This window comes from Pseudopipra pipra, chromosome 2, assembly GCF_036250125.1.
Source record: "Pseudopipra pipra isolate bDixPip1 chromosome 2, bDixPip1.hap1, whole genome shotgun sequence".
NCBI classification, from domain to species: domain Eukaryota; kingdom Metazoa; phylum Chordata; class Aves; order Passeriformes; family Pipridae; genus Pseudopipra; species Pseudopipra pipra.
The window spans coordinates 41,018,302-41,034,089 of record NC_087550.1 but is presented as its reverse complement, the minus strand read 5'-3'; the positions used below and the strand labels follow the sequence as shown (position 1 = coordinate 41,034,089).

The following is a 15,788-nucleotide window of genomic DNA, read 5'->3' as shown; positions in this document are numbered from 1 at the left end:
ACATGCAATTACATTGTCTATTCTGTTCTTCACCTGTCTTCTAGGTCATTTATCTAGTCACTTCATCATCATCGTAGATAGATCACTTGATGAGTGAATGAAAAATATTGATTGAAAAAAAACCCCATTTTTTTGCATCATAGCCTATTGTTCTGAGTAAGAGCTCAAAATGGGGTAATTCAATGTACAAGGGGGGAGCACAAGAAAAACACAAAGTTGTACTAAGCAACTTGATAGACAGTAGTCTTCATGGTACAGACCAGTGTTACTGTAGATGTTTGTTAGGTAGCATTAGTCTATAGATTTCCATACACTTTGGGGTGACCTTAACAGGCACTGTCACCACAAGAATCAAGTATCCCTCTCTTCTTGCTCCCTGGCACTGATTCCTGTCCTCACACTACCCCCCCCCGCATGGTCCAATGAAAGGGTTTGCATCTGTATAATAAACCAGGTTGAAGATCTGGGCTTAGAGTAAGCACTGTTTTGGTTTTTCTTTTGGGGGGGGGGGAGGGGCATGGATGGGTGTTTATTTCAGAAAGGTTATTATTCATTTAGATAAGTTCCTTGATTGGGGTCAACATGGAGATGCCCCAGTACTTCTGTCAGAATATCGTATGACATGATGCGACAGTAGCAATGAGCAGCCAAAGCACAGCACTGTGTTGGGAGTGTTTCTGCAAGAATGCACATGAAACAGCATCCTGACCTAATTTACTAAGCAGTTAGCAAAACTACTGCACCATGTAAATTGTGACAGTACAGGAATTGACCTGTTAAGTTGAATAGAAATTTATTTTAATCCTTGTGAAGATAAAAAAAAAAAGAAATTGCATTTGTCCCTCAATCTCTATAGGATCAACATTTTGTCTAACAAGTTTTGACTTGGATAAATAAAACATTGAACCTTGTCTGTAATTTTTTGTTTGAAAGATAGTTTCTCTTTAAGAATCTTAGAGTTTCCAACAGGCGAGTTGCTTGTATATAATAAAATTTTGCTTTGTTTTTATCCAGTTTTAGCATTGGTACAAGTATCCACACTCTATTTTAAGTGCTTTTATTTATAACCAGTGGGACACAGCACTAAAGCACGTGCTACGTGGTAGTGTAATGTTCCAACGATCTGTGAGAGAAATAGGTTTTGCTTTTGTTTGAACTTCTTGTCAGTTTGTTCCTAAGAAACTCAGAGAAAATAACAAGGGATATGGTGTTGATGTCTGCTACTTCATTACTAATGTAATAATGTTCTGTTTATAGAGGCATGTTTGTCATAGACAACCAGCTGTGTTTGTGTTACAGCCATTATATTGATTATGATCCTTCTAACTGAACAAAGTTTTAGCTTCATTTAAAAAAACATGACCTATTAGCTTTGGTGATTTAATCTACAAGTCGTTGAGAATAATCTTATGATAGTAATAATGATAGGAGTTATGGAAATTTCAGGGGAGGAACTTATATGAACTAGATGTACCTTTTCAGGGGGCCCATATCTAGGTAAACAAATGGAACTAAAATTACCATCTCAGATGAAGTCAGACTTTGAATTTTTAGATTGCTAACTGCAGTAGCTTATTAACACAGAAACCTCAGTGATCCGTAATGGAAAGGAGAAGCTTGCATGAGGCAACCAGTCATCTAGCAATTGTTATCTACAGTAGTCTTCCTAATAGTCAGCTTATAGTGAGGTGAGTAATGAAAGCCAGTAACTTACCAGAGATTGTGAACACAGCAGACTGCTTGCACAGCACCTATACTGTACAGTATTAATAGCTCTGTAAAAGATGGCTTAAAATGGACAGCAAGTGCTTGATTAGAAAACTGAGTTTCTGAAAGGGGAAATAGTTCCAGAACTAACAGAAGTAACCTCAAAAAGAACCATCAGCTGCAATAGCTGCAATGACAAAGCAAGACATTGCCAGATAACTGAGGAAGGAAACAGGCATAGGACATTAAATTTGCAAACATACAAGCTCAGATAGACCTGTACAAATTGTTTTTAGCCCCAACTCCAAAGCCATATAGATACGTGCAGAATTGAATAATTATTTACTTCATCTCAAAATGTCTATGCATAAGACTGTAGGAATACAGAATTTAACATAACCCTTAGAATATGCTGTAAATGGGGTACTTCTGTAAAAGCCTGGCAGTGAAGACTGTGATGTACTTTAGGTTTTCCAAATAAAAACTACAAATTAAGAAAGTAGCTAGCTGTTAATTTACGCTAAAGTCATACTTTGTATTTCATTTACTCCTAATTTTTCTTTTATTTCCCCAGTCTTGTAGATAAAATACTAACTTTAACTTGAATTAGTAAGACTGCTTGATCTTTGTTTCACTGTTCTGAAACCAGTAAAGTACCAGAAGGGTAGAGGATGTAACACCAGCTATGCTGTGAGTACCAAAAGGAACTTCCTGGAGAACATTTAAGGAATTTGGTACTATACGTTTTTTCTTGAGATGCTGAGTCTGGCAGGAGATAGTAGTGTTATCAAGTGCCAAGCTTAGTAAGGTGTTCCCTCTGGTGGGCACACACCAGTATTCTTTGCCACACTCTACAAGAATCACTCCAGAAAAACAAAATGCTTCCTATCTTTAAACAACCTCAGAGTAACATATTGATCAAATAAGCTGTGAAAATAGGCAGTTACACTCAAATTAAAGTGTGTTTTAAAAGATGAATGCATTCAGCTTTTTTACAGTTGAGGAAAAATATTTGAGTAGGTATTAGAAAGGAGCTAGCTTTGCAGACATAGCTAGATACAATTCTGAGCGTGATCAACTACTGGAAAATAGGAATTTAGTTTTTCAGCAATGATACTAAAATTAGGCTTCAAATGTTATATTTAAAGTTTATTGTCAAATGTTTTCAGCAGCCAACATGAAATTATGCATGTGCTCAGATACAACATGATCTTCAGACCTACAAGATTCAGTTCCATAGTATTTTATGGAATTTTCCATAATTTTAAGGCTTAAAATTATAGTAATACTCAAAGAAAGGGATAATAAAATAAAAGGATGTCTTTTGACGCTCCATACTAAGCAGTCTCAACCCAGTTCTTCACTTCATCTGCCTTGCCTTACCATCCTATGCTGTTTAATCTGCTCTGTTTTCTTTCCCTTGCAAGTATGGTGTATAAAAATCTCTGAGCTGGTAAAACACTCTCTTCTTTTTTATTTTTAGGAAAGAATTTAAAATCTCATTTCTCTGTTTAAAAGCTGCAAGCAATCAGAGTGCTCTTTTCTTTGTTGTTTCTGATAAATCTCCTTTAGGCAGACTCAGTTACACGTTTCCAGGTTACCTTTCCTCCTTGGGCCATTTTTCTCCAGACACTGTTTCTGTAATCATTTCCCTTAATATTTCTGTTTACTTGTCATTCCCATTTCAGTGGTTAGCAGCTACTGGTTTTATTACTCGAGGGTAAAAATTATGGTGAATGAATGACAAGTGAAATGAGCCTGTGAAGTGCTTGTTTGCCTTATTTTGGGTGCTTTGCTGCACCAACCATTAGATAGCCACTAACCTACTTTCCAGGAGAGAGAGAAAAATCTTCTGTTATTTGCTGAAGAAAATGTTTGTCAGACCATTACCCTTTCAGATTCACAGACTGTGATTGATGAAAGACTCTCTACAACATAATTGCCTTTAATTGCTTCTGTATAAAAGCTTTGCACAACATAATCAATCAGCTTGGAGAAAACACTTCTCAGCAGTCTGTAAACAAAAACCTTTGACAGTCCAGGTCTCAGAAGAGTCTCCAGGACAGTCGCAGAAGACACATCAGTTTCCACCAAAATTTCAAATAAAAGTCTTAAAGATGACATATTTCATACTTTGTGTTGGATGTGCATCTTCTGATAAAAGCCCCATGTGAGTAAAATTACTCTTATATGTACTTTTTGTCTGCTACAAAATTAAATACTTAAGAGATGTTCATTACAGGGTTTTCATACTTCTAACACAGTCACTGTCACTGATTATTTGTAAATTTTATTGTAAATGTCCAGAGACAGTTTTCACTTGTTACTTACACCCCACTTACAATTTACCGCCATATTCTAAGGGTTAAGGGGGAATGATGGATCCTCATGCAAAAGGATGGAAAATCTAAGCGTTTTCAGGTACTTGTTTCAAGATGTTCCCTGTCTTTATATTTAGAATTTCAGTCTAATCTTCCTTTCTACAGACTGTCACTTTCTGTCCCATAGCATGGAATTGTATAGAGATTGAGACCACGTGTCTGTCTAAGCTCTCATCCTATCTCTGGTTGGACTAAGTTTATTAAGTTGGACTTAATTTTATATATGCAACTATTATTTTATAAAGCTCAATTAGTAATTTTATAAAATACATGTTTTGGAAATTATTTATAATATATTTATAATATGTGTATAATATATCTGTAATATAATATTATGCTTCCTACTTCTAGCTAATTTATTCTTGCATGTTTGGTGCTGATGGTCTTGTTTGGTATTACTTCTTATCTGTTCTCCTAGCTAATTACTAATTATAGACAATTTACCAACAGCGTATGAGAATTAAATTTGAAAATTATTAATTTAGTTTACATAGGCGTTTTTTCCTTTTTTTGTAAAAACAGGTTCATGGCCTTTCAAGTTTTATGGAAGCTTGCGCACACAGTTGAGAAGTGATTACTAATGGTTTCAACGTTGTTTCAGCTGTGTACTTGAGTTTGAACAAGGAGTGGATACTATTGTCACACTTAATGACTGGCTGATTTTCAAAGTTCTTGACCTTCACAAGATGGAGGAGTTTGTGATTAAACCAGCATTCCAACATAATTCTACTTCATTTAGTTTGCTTTGAGAGTATTTATCCCTCTGACTTTTTTTCTTTAGAATTCTGCCCCCTTATTTACTTGCTTGCTTCTAGCCTGTAGATTTGCATTGCTGGCAGTGTACATGAGTACATATTTGTTTTCTCTTCATGAGAACTACAGCCTTTATGCCTCATTTTACATTAATATCCTCAACTAAGGGACTTCAGTGTAGTCTCTTACTAAAGCATGGTCCTTATAGATAGAACCAAAGTTGGATTTTGTGAGTTTGTATGTTCTGATTTCCTGAGAAGTTGTATAGTCTTCTTCTAAAGCTAATAAACTTCTGAAGGGAAGCCAAACCTCGAGTTTAAGTGTTTTAATGGAGTATTCTTATATGGTAAGTTTAGAGCATAATAAACTCTTCTTCGTGAGTACAGGAACAAGAGGAGGAGTCTGCCCTGTTACTATGCAAGATTTTTCAGCTTCTAGCAGCTGCTGCAAACTCTTCTAAAAAGTGTTTTACTTTGGATTATAGTGCTGTGGATGCTCACAGTTATTTCCCATGTCCAAACTTTCCCAGCTCCACAACTCTTTGTAATGACAGTCTATGTCCTCAAAGGGAGTTCAGGGTCAAAATCAGATCTTCCAGCACAGTTCTTTCAGTTCATAATCCCAAAACTCACTGTCTGACACCTGATTAAGGAAACTGAGCAAGGGCAGTAGACATCTGTGGCTCACAGAGGAATTGTGATGCCTAAATGATTTCTTGGATGTAAATCCACCAGAGAGGTAGCTAAAGACACACTACATAAAAAACAAGGTGTCTAATCATTTTACTGCAAACACTGACACAAAGGATTACTGTATTTTAAGTTTAGAAAGTTCTACTCAGGCAGGTTTTTGTTCTATGGCAGATTTAACTGTATGGATGTAGCAGGAAAGGAAATGAGCTTAATGTAGCTCAGCAAAGTGAAGGTTGAGAGAAGATATGATTACTGTGTGTTTGTTGTAGGCAACCACTGTCAGGGGAAAGTGGAGGAAAATGCTACTTAATTTGAATAAAATAGATCTAAATTGGTGATTTTTAAATTTTGGCCAAAAACTAGATAATTCTGAATACTACAACAGTCAAATTCAAGATTAGCCTTTAAGTGGGATTAGTGAGAGAAAAATAAAATTTCCACAAGACAGCAATTTCCTTTAAGACAGAATCTGATATTTTAATGGGAATTGTTTGAAGTGGTATCTGTACTTGTAAGGACTTGGCTCCATCTTCCTTCTGTGCTCTATATTGCTGCTAAATTCTACTCATTAAAGTAGGCCTTAATCTCACCAAATTGCTGATTAGATAAAATTCGTTTTGAAACAATGGAAAAATATAGGTGCTCAATTTAAAAAGGAGGTAGAAGAAATGTCTCTCCTTTATATACAGAGAAGATCAAAATGACTAATTTATACTTGAATTGTACCAATCCTGTGGTAGAAATGAGATGCGTACCATCCTGTATAATTGACAAAATCAATCTTATTATGCTTGAAGTGGCAAATACAGTAGAGAATGTGTGACCTCTGCTGCTCTCTTGCATTTAATTTCTTATTTTGTAGAACTCCTTCCTGTAATATGATATCCAAAATGTTGACACTATTCCAGGCTTGGTTATACTGGCTCTTCAGTAGTAAGTACAGTCATTTAGACCTTATCTGCCCAAAAGTGCATTAATAGTCTTCTGCAACCAAACATTAAAGTCTGGGAAGGATGAGGTTTCAAATGGCTTTAAGACTTACATTGCCACCATCTGCGCCAATAGATGGTAACATGGGCATCGTTTTAATAAAAAATGGACTGGAAGGAATTTAGTAATGTTGAAATAAATGTAAGAACATCAGAATACAACAGGACTGAACATAATCTTTCGGATCGTCAAATTCCTTTCCCTGCTCTTGGAGGCAATCAAGTATCTTATAAAATTCAGTTTTCTTTATTACAATTAAACATATTTATGCTCTCATGCTGCAAGAACCAGTTTTCATTACAGACCATTAACTTTAATTAACTGTAATTATGAATAGACAAACCAGGAAATTTATTTCATACCTATAAAATATATTGATGCAAGGAAAGTGGATTACGCTGAGATTCTAGAAGTGTGCATCAGACGTGCATTACAGTATACATGTCCAGCAAACAATGCAAAAATCTATTTCTTTCTGCAATATGTTCTAATCCAGAAGATGAGCTACTATCTAAGGAATGTATATACTCAATCCTCCATTTAAGCAATGATTTTCTTCTAAATGCATGCAAGGAAAGGGGAAGTGCTACTAGATGAAGCTAATTCTAAGTATTCTTCACTATTGTTTTGATAAATCGTACTGAATGTATTGCTAGAATAGACATATAATCTGTTTCTATTATTTAAAAAATAAAAGAGAAAGTGTTTAATGAACTGCAGTTTTTGTCTGTGTATTGAGTCAGTTCACCACCACAGGTCCACTGCGGGTGGACCCAGCGACAAAGGACACAGGTGAGACTGAGGTACTCAGTGCTTTCTTTGCCTCAGTTTTAAGCACTGCAGTCAGTTGAACAGTGTGAGAGACTGCAGAAAATGATCACTGGCTCCAAACAACTAAAGTGAGGGTGGTGGGGTAGGGCAGGGCAAGTTCTGTGTAGGTGGGATGGTGCACTGCTTCACAGCCCTCCCCTGGAGCCTCTAGTCCAGCCCAGAAAGGCTAATAGCCACTGGCACACCGAAAACCCCACCTGAGGGGAGGGCTCCAAGAGATCAGAGCAGATAAAAGCAATTGTGCAAGCATACATGTGTAATGTCCCTATTGTCTTGGATTTTGTACCGAGACCACACTGGAACCAAGACAGTAGCTACATCTTTCCCTTGTCTCTCTCCTTCTCCCTTTTTTTCCTCTTCTCAAAATCTGGGTAACTTAAAGTTAAGTGAGTTAGAGTTTATTAAGTCAATGCTTTGTGAAATGGTTTATTTTGATTGAATGTTGCTTTAGAATTTGCCAACTACCCTTATTTTTTATAGTTTGCCATTAAAAAGTTTGTCTTTTAACCTCCTGAGTGACATTCTCCCTTGCACTCCCAAGCCCCTTTTAAGAAACTTGCTGAGCGAGTTTGGGGCTTTGCAAATGGTGGGTGCACATGAATTCCATTAGTCTTCCATTTGCTTCTAGTGTGTTTTCAGAAAGCTTTTCTTGCTGCTCTTCACATTGTTTGCTTCTTTTAACTCCAGCTGCACTTAAGCTTTCCTAACTCCATCTTTGCATGCATATGTATTGTCTCACTGCTTCTGTCAAAAGTGAGAATCAGAAGGATAAGCAGTACAGTCATGTTATTATGAGTTGAGCAGATGTGAGGACTTTAGGCTATTTATCTGAGGGTAATATAAGCATAATGTATCTAGTGTTACGTTGATGATGTTAACCATGATTTAGGCGGTTCCTTATGTACAAAGAGGTGGAGTTCCTGCTCTGAATCCTGATCTCATGTAAAGGCATCTCAGTTTGCCTTTACTGACTGCAGAAGTTTGAGAGATTGACCTCATTAAACTAAACTTAGTCTTAATTGCAGATCCTGTGAACTATAGAAATGGAGCACAGATAAAAAGCTATATGCTTTCTGTTTTATATCCTGTATATATGTGTTGAATCTTGCTATATTTCACAATTCAGAGTATTTCTGTGACATCAGATTTGTTGAAAGTTTTAAAAGCAGTACAAAGTTTTTGTATTCACGTTTTATCAATTATTTCTTTTGCATTAGAGAAACTTTCATTTTTATCAATTAAGCTCTAAAATCCAACCATGTGTAATTAAATTTGATAGCAACATACATACATGTACAAGACACATAACTACACTATGCATTATTTGTTTTTTCTTTAGCTCTTGTTAATTTCACTATGAAAATGACTTTTTTTTCCCCACACATTGCACAGTTTGGATAAACAATGGCAATGGTGAATGAAAATCAGTTCTGATCAGTTGATCAGCATCAACTTGATGTTTTTTTCCGAAAATTTTATGACTGTTACTCTGAACCTCTTTTTTCTAGGAATCTATAAAACTCAGGAAACATACAGTCCGGTTAAAACCCTTGACTGTAGGATTAACTTAATTGGTGTAGTTAAGTTCTTTATTTTTTGAACACTGACTCTCTGACAGAAGTTAGGGAAGTTGTCTCCTTGTCTCCCTGTGGTGTTGCTATAGTCATGTCTTGAGAGTTATTCAGTGCATAAATCTTAAAACCCATAAGGTTTGGAAATTTTCCCTTGCATTCTTTTCTCTTTCATTCCCCTCCTCCCTGCACCTTCATGCCTTTAGCTTCCTTCTCTTTCCTGACACCCAGCCGATTTTCACCTCATCTGTGGTACACTGTCATATTCTGTGTGTGAAAAAACTGTTCAGAACCACATTAGAGTCCTTTAAAGTATAATTCTGAAAACTGGAAACCCTGATGTCTGCTTTCTCTGTTGTGATCTCTCCTTCATAGCATTTCATCCCTGTTCCAATTTATAACACACATTTCCAGTCAAACAATTGTAGATATAACAACAGACTGGCTTCTATTTAGTGAATCTCAGGTTTTGGCACCAATAATGTCATGAATGCCAGTAAAATTTTCATTCATTTAGTTTTCATGTTTTCTATGAAACCTCTCCAAAGGCTGTCTTTTCAACAAATATAAATATACTTTTTAAAATATCTGGAAATATGCATGGAAAAATTTCAGCCAGCCATATAGCATATCCGTCTGGTAGACATTAGCATATATTCATGTTCTCTCATATGCTCTGAACATGCAGGAACTGAGACAGCCTTTGCAGAAATCTCAAGGAGTAGAAAATGGGATCTAACATGGTTCCGTAACACGTAATGACCGACATAGTGCAAACCAAGGCTGTAGACTTGCTATTGCAGCACAGTATTAGTCCTGTTACATTGACCGTTACTCTTGTCTGTTGAGATATATTCCACATTCCATACCTATTACTATCTTACACAAAAATTGTCCTTCTATATGTAAGATTTTGGCAATTTGAAGCATTTGCAGTGCTGCAGAGAACTGTATCTCTGGAACTGAGAAGGCAAGAGCCAAAAAAAGGAAATTTATACTAAAGTTAAATATAGACATTTAAATTCATATTCATTAGTAAGTAGTTAATGAATAAAATATTGCTCATGGTTAGTATTTTATGGGAAATACTGAATATAATGAACTGTGTTTGAGCATAGGCATGTAAAGACTCATTAAGCTACTATTCAATGAGAAAAAAAGATGAAGTTGTGGTGAATATTATGTAGTTTAGCAGAGTAATTCTAAAAGAGAAAATTATTCACAACTGAATTTCTATTCAGGATTGGGATCTTAGTTGACCGAAATAATAGCAGTTGCGAATTGGATTTGCTTCTTGTTAAAGAGAATGTAACATACTTCGTAGCATTCCTGAATAAACTTAACTTTGATATAGTTCCCTTTATGTTTTAATCATTAAATAATTATTAATGAAGTAATTAATAATTACTATAAAAGGTTAGGAATGGCTGAGGGTTTCAGTAGTAGCAGACTGGACAACATTTCAGAAGTACTGTGAATCAAGAATCGGCAGGATGTGTTGGCAAGCTACTGAGTGAAGGAATAAATAGTATATCAAGGTTATGAATTGTAATAATGAAAAGGATGGTGGAGATGGGGAGTAGGAAATGTCATACAGTGTAATTGTATGCTTTTATCTTGTCCAGATTCAATCTATGACTGAACATTCAATTATAGATGACAGAAAAACATCATCAGGGTGAACAGGAGAAACCAGAGCCCTGAAGTCCTGAGCAATCCCTCATTCCTAATCCTATGACTGCTGATTCCTTTCATCTTGTGGCTTGTTTTCACTCTGAGCTGTGAGGACAAAATAAGGAAAAAAGTGTAGTGTTAAATTATGATTGATTAGGGCTTTTTCTTCTTGTTGAATAAAGTATCTGGCTACTTATTCCAGGGCTGTGTAGTGACTGTGGTTACAAAGTGCATCAAAGTCAGTGTTTCTGGTCTTCCTGATGCATTAAAAAATATGCAGAAGATAAAGGTTTAAAGTATTTGTATTAATTATTATTTAAAATGGATATGCCCTTCCATAAAACTGAACTGATAATTTTTCTATTTCCACACAGCCGAGGCAACGAGAACAGACTAGCTCTACGAAGACAGACCATTCTCCGGGAGAAGGGGAGGAGGCAGGCCAGTCGAGGGCCAGCATATATGTTTAATGACCACTCAACAAGTCTTTCCCTTGAGGAGGAGCGCTTTTTGGATGCTGCAGAATACGGAAATATTCCAGTGGTTCGCAAAATGCTGGAAGAATGTCCCTCCCTCAATGTGAACTGTGTGGACTACATGGGACAGAATGCTTTGCAGCTGGCAGTTGCCAATGAGCACCTGGAGATCACAGAACTTCTGCTGAAGAAGGAGAATCTGTCTCGGGTGGGGGATGCCTTGCTTTTGGCTATTAGCAAAGGTTACGTTCGGATAGTGGAAGCCATCCTAAACCATCCCGCTTTTGCCGAAGGCAAGAGGCTTGCATTGAGTCCTAGCCAGTCAGAGCTCCAGCAAGATGACTTCTATGCATATGATGAAGATGGCACACGGTTTTCCCATGATGTTACACCAATCATTCTGGCTGCTCACTGCCATGAGTATGAGATTGTCCACACTCTGCTGAGAAAAGGAGCTAGGATTGATAGGCCACATGACTATTTCTGCAAGTGCAGTGAATGCAATCAGAAACAAAAACATGACTCTTTCAGCCATTCCAGATCCAGAATCAATGCCTACAAAGGTCTGGCCAGCCCTGCTTATCTGTCTTTGTCCAGTGAAGACCCTGTAATGACTGCCTTAGAGCTCAGCAATGAGCTGGCTGTGCTTGCCAACATAGAGAAAGAGTTCAAGGTGAGTAGAGGGATACTGATTCTGACAGACACAGAATTGCAAAGTTCAACCAAAGGTTTTTCTCCCATTCCTTGAGCAGTAAGAGATCAGCATTATCTTCATAAATCTGCAGAATAATTTGGGAAAAGATATAATTGTTTAATCAATGGAGTATTTAAATCTTTGGGAATGTCTTATCACTGTGTGCTGAGCGTAATTCTTGATCCTTGTGTAGAATGTGCCAGTGAACTAATTTTCTACTTCCTATTAGACAGGATAGTAAAGGAGGCCCTTCAAACCCATGCATAAGCTGTCTTAGGACAGGGGAAAGAGGAGACTAAAGTGGTACCCCTTGGTACTGTTTGGCAAGACAAGTTGCATGATTCTATTAAACACTTGCAGATTCTCATTATTTTCTCATAATTGGACTGGAAGCTTTCTCATTTCTCACAAAATTTTGCATTTATTCACAAAAAAGGACTCTAAATAAACATCCTTCTCCTTTTTTAATGTCCCACTTTCTTTTTTCTGGTATTTCTAGTGGCTTCTTACTCTTTTTTACTCACTTGTGGCTCGTTATATGGGAACTCTCTAACGTTAAAGACTTTTTCAGTGTTAAAAGAATTTTTAATATTTCACAATGCATGATTTTGAAAAAAAGTGTGATTAGTTGAGACTTGAAGCGTGAGTGTTCTTTGGTTCATTTTTTTTGTTATGTAGGTGCACAACCTACAGAAATATTTTCCACAGTTCATTTGTGTTAGGACAGTAAGAATGTAACTTTCTTTCTCTCAGTAAATGCAAATTCAGGCTTTGTGCAAACATTGCCATTGTTAATTATGACTTAGATTAGCTAAAATCACTTAGACTGGGTTTGCCTTATGTGACCCAGTTGAAAGCAGATGCTACTATATAGACTTCACTAGCAGGAGATAAACCCCCTCCAAAGCAGAATATAGAATAATTTTCAACATTATGTTAGGAAGAGTTTGAAGTTGGCATGATCAATATTTGATGTTCATCTTAGCAGTGGCACAGTTCACAAGGCCCTGAACCTTTCTCGATTTAGCCAACCTGATCTAAGATGCTGAAGTTCTGAATGAATTACTCCTGAGTTGTGTTCGTAAGGGTATCTTTATGGCACCAATCTGTTGTAAGAAGCAGAAATATTTCTTGGAGAGGGAAAGTAAGGAGAACGAATGTGCAAGATGATCGTAAAAACAACAGCTAAACATCAGAAATTGGAGCAGAGGAGAATTTTTATTTTATATCAATAAAAAAAATGGTGGGAGGACCATTTCAGCTTAATGCAGAGGATGCGTATCTGCCTCATGAAGTCCCTGACAGAAATCCTTAGGACCTCAGTGGGCTGAGATTTCATCCGCTGCTTTCATATACAATTCAGAGGAGAGAATTTAAACCACACACTCATTTCTTTCTCTTTAGCAGCTGCTGATGGGAACAAAAGGAGTTGATTAACTTAAAGAGGAGTAAATTTAGAACAGAACAGAAAACCATTTTGCATAAACCATAAATGCAGCCTGTTAAGTTCACAGCTATGTTGAGATAAATAACGTCTGATTCGTAGGAACTGTATAGCTCCCTTTACCACAGTTGGAGTGACACAAACTAAGATTATTATAAAGATAAATAAAATCATCATCTGGAATAATCAGCAAGAACTGTCTTTCAAATGTACGCTGCAGTACACAGTCAGTGGGATGAATTGGGAGCACAATGTCCCTGATACCACCAGGCAGGGAATGAAGTACACAGGTGAGAACAGGTGGGCTGGGTCACAGAGCAAGCTTCTACAGCCTGCTCTGAAGCGCCATAAGAAGGTCTTTCTTCAAGGACTTCTTTTTTTCTAGTTCCTCTTTTGTTTCAGTTGCTTTCTCGAAAATTAGAGCTTAACTTCTAATGCAGTGTTGTATAAAGAATTTCAACGGAGATTTTGAGGTACTGTCCCTCAGCAGAAATAGGAGGCTAGATGAGAGACAGAGCAGCTCCACATTACTGGGCATTAATCATCCGGGCTCTGCTGGGAACATACATACTCTTTGAGTAGAGTGGAGGTGAATAGGAACTGTGAGGAGCAGGAGCAGTAGGCAACACAGAAATTTAACTCTCCCTTAATTTAAGGTTTCACCAGGAACAGGCAACATAAGGTCTTTAGGGAATGTTTTTATAGGTACTAAAATCCCGTGGTGGTTCTGGATAAATATTAAAGACCATTCACATTTATACATGAATTATTGAGAGTTAACATTTACAATTTTGATAAGTGATTAACATTTACAATATCTAGACAGGCTAGGGACTTGACTGCAAAATATCTGTCTTAGTTTCAGAGGAGGTAGTACAACTGTGTGCAAGTTACAGGAAATGGATGCTGTCAGCTTTACTGAGTGTGAGCTAGCTTGTGCTCCTGCAAGCTCATATCCCTGCTTGCAGCAATTTATCTAAAAATTGTTAACCTTGCTTTATTTCAGGAGTTTGCTACAAATACCTGGATAGTGTAGTTGCTGCATAAAAATGTGGTTTCATAAAAATGGGTTACACATGTTAGCCTAGTCAGAACAAGTATATTTTTAGTGCATAGGTTAGCTGGGCATGGCAAACCTTTAGCTCCACCTGGGGTTTGCCTTAGCCACTTGAAGTATTTCAAACCTTACCTAAATGGAAATTGAACTTTCTGTAATACACTGTTATAACAGTCACCTATTTTATAGTGCTGATGGGGTTTTGTTTCAGGGGAACTTTCAAGTGAGTGTCTGCAGCAACCAGTGGCACAGATAATTCCCAGATCTTCCTCAGAGGCAATAGAAAGCGTCAGTGCTAAACTGGAGAGATGTGTCGATCACAGTATAGGAATATTTCTGTAGCAAATAGCTAATTCAGGCTTCCTGAGTAATTCTGAGATCTTCAGGATTTTCTGAACACCATTTAATTTAGTTTTATATAATAGAATGCTTTGGGTTGGAAGGGACCTTAAGGATCATATAGTTCCAACCTCCCTGCCAAGGGCAGGGAACCTGTCACTAGACCAGGTTACTCAGAGCCCTGTTCAACATGGTCTTGAAGATCTTCAGGGATGGGGAATCCTCTCTGGACAACCTATTCCAGTGCCTCACCACTCCTCTAGTAAAGATTTTTTTCCTAATATGTAATCTAAACCTATGTTGCTTCAGTATAAAGCCATTCCCTCTTGACCTTTTTCACATACCCTTGTGAAAAGTCTTTCTCCAGCCTTCTTGTAAGACCCCTTTAGGTACTGAAAGGTGCTATAACGTCTCCCTGGAGCCTTCTCTTCCCCAGGCTGACCCAACTCTCTCAGCCTGTCTTCATAAGAGACGTGTTCCAGCCCTATGGATGTGTTCCAGCCCTTTGTGGCCCTTCTCTGGATTCATTTCAACAGGTCAACCTCTTTCTTCTATTGGGGGCCCCAGAGCTGGACACAGCACTGCAGGTGGTGTCTCACAAGAGCAGAGTAGAGGGGAAGAATCACGTTCCTTGACTTGCTGACCAGGGTGCTTTTGATACAGCCCAGGATATCGATGGCTCTCTGGGCTGCAAGCACATATTGCTGGCTCACATTGAGCTTTTCATCCATAAACACCCCTAGTCCTTCTCCCCAGGGTTATTCTTGACCTGTTCTCTGCCCAGCCTCTACTTGTGCTTGGGATTACCCTGATGTGACTAAGAGTGCAGTTTTACAAGGTTTGATGTTATATAGAATATTTTTACTTTTGGAGATTGTGATCATGTTTTCTGTCATCTCAATCATTCACCCACCCTAGAGCTAATATCTCTATTATGTACATAAAGATGTTGATGATATATGACAAATGTCCTGCAGAGATGTGACCTGGAGTTTTGAGAGGGACAGCTGTGTCCCAGTGCTGTTCAAAATGGATAAGATAAGCATTTAGTACAAAGTCCATTGCAACTATAACAGCAACAGACTGGTTTATTGTGTCATGGGATGGAATGGAAAATGTATTTTTAAGTTAAATATAGATATGTTACTGTTTACTGTAAATTACTTCCCCTAATAAGGT

At 37.4% G+C, this 15,788-nt stretch overlaps 1 protein-coding gene across 1 annotated transcript in view; it reads left to right on the top strand.

Moving 5' to 3' along the window:
• The window catches only part of TRPC6 (transient receptor potential cation channel subfamily C member 6), an 81,869-nt gene that overhangs the window by 38,288 nt on the left and 27,793 nt on the right, over window positions 1–15,788 (top strand). The window contains exon 2 of the mRNA XM_064645157.1: window positions 10,974–11,748. Within this exon, the coding sequence (XP_064501227.1) occupies window positions 10,974–11,748 (775 nt within the window). The remainder of the gene's footprint in view (window positions 1–10,973; window positions 11,749–15,788) is intronic.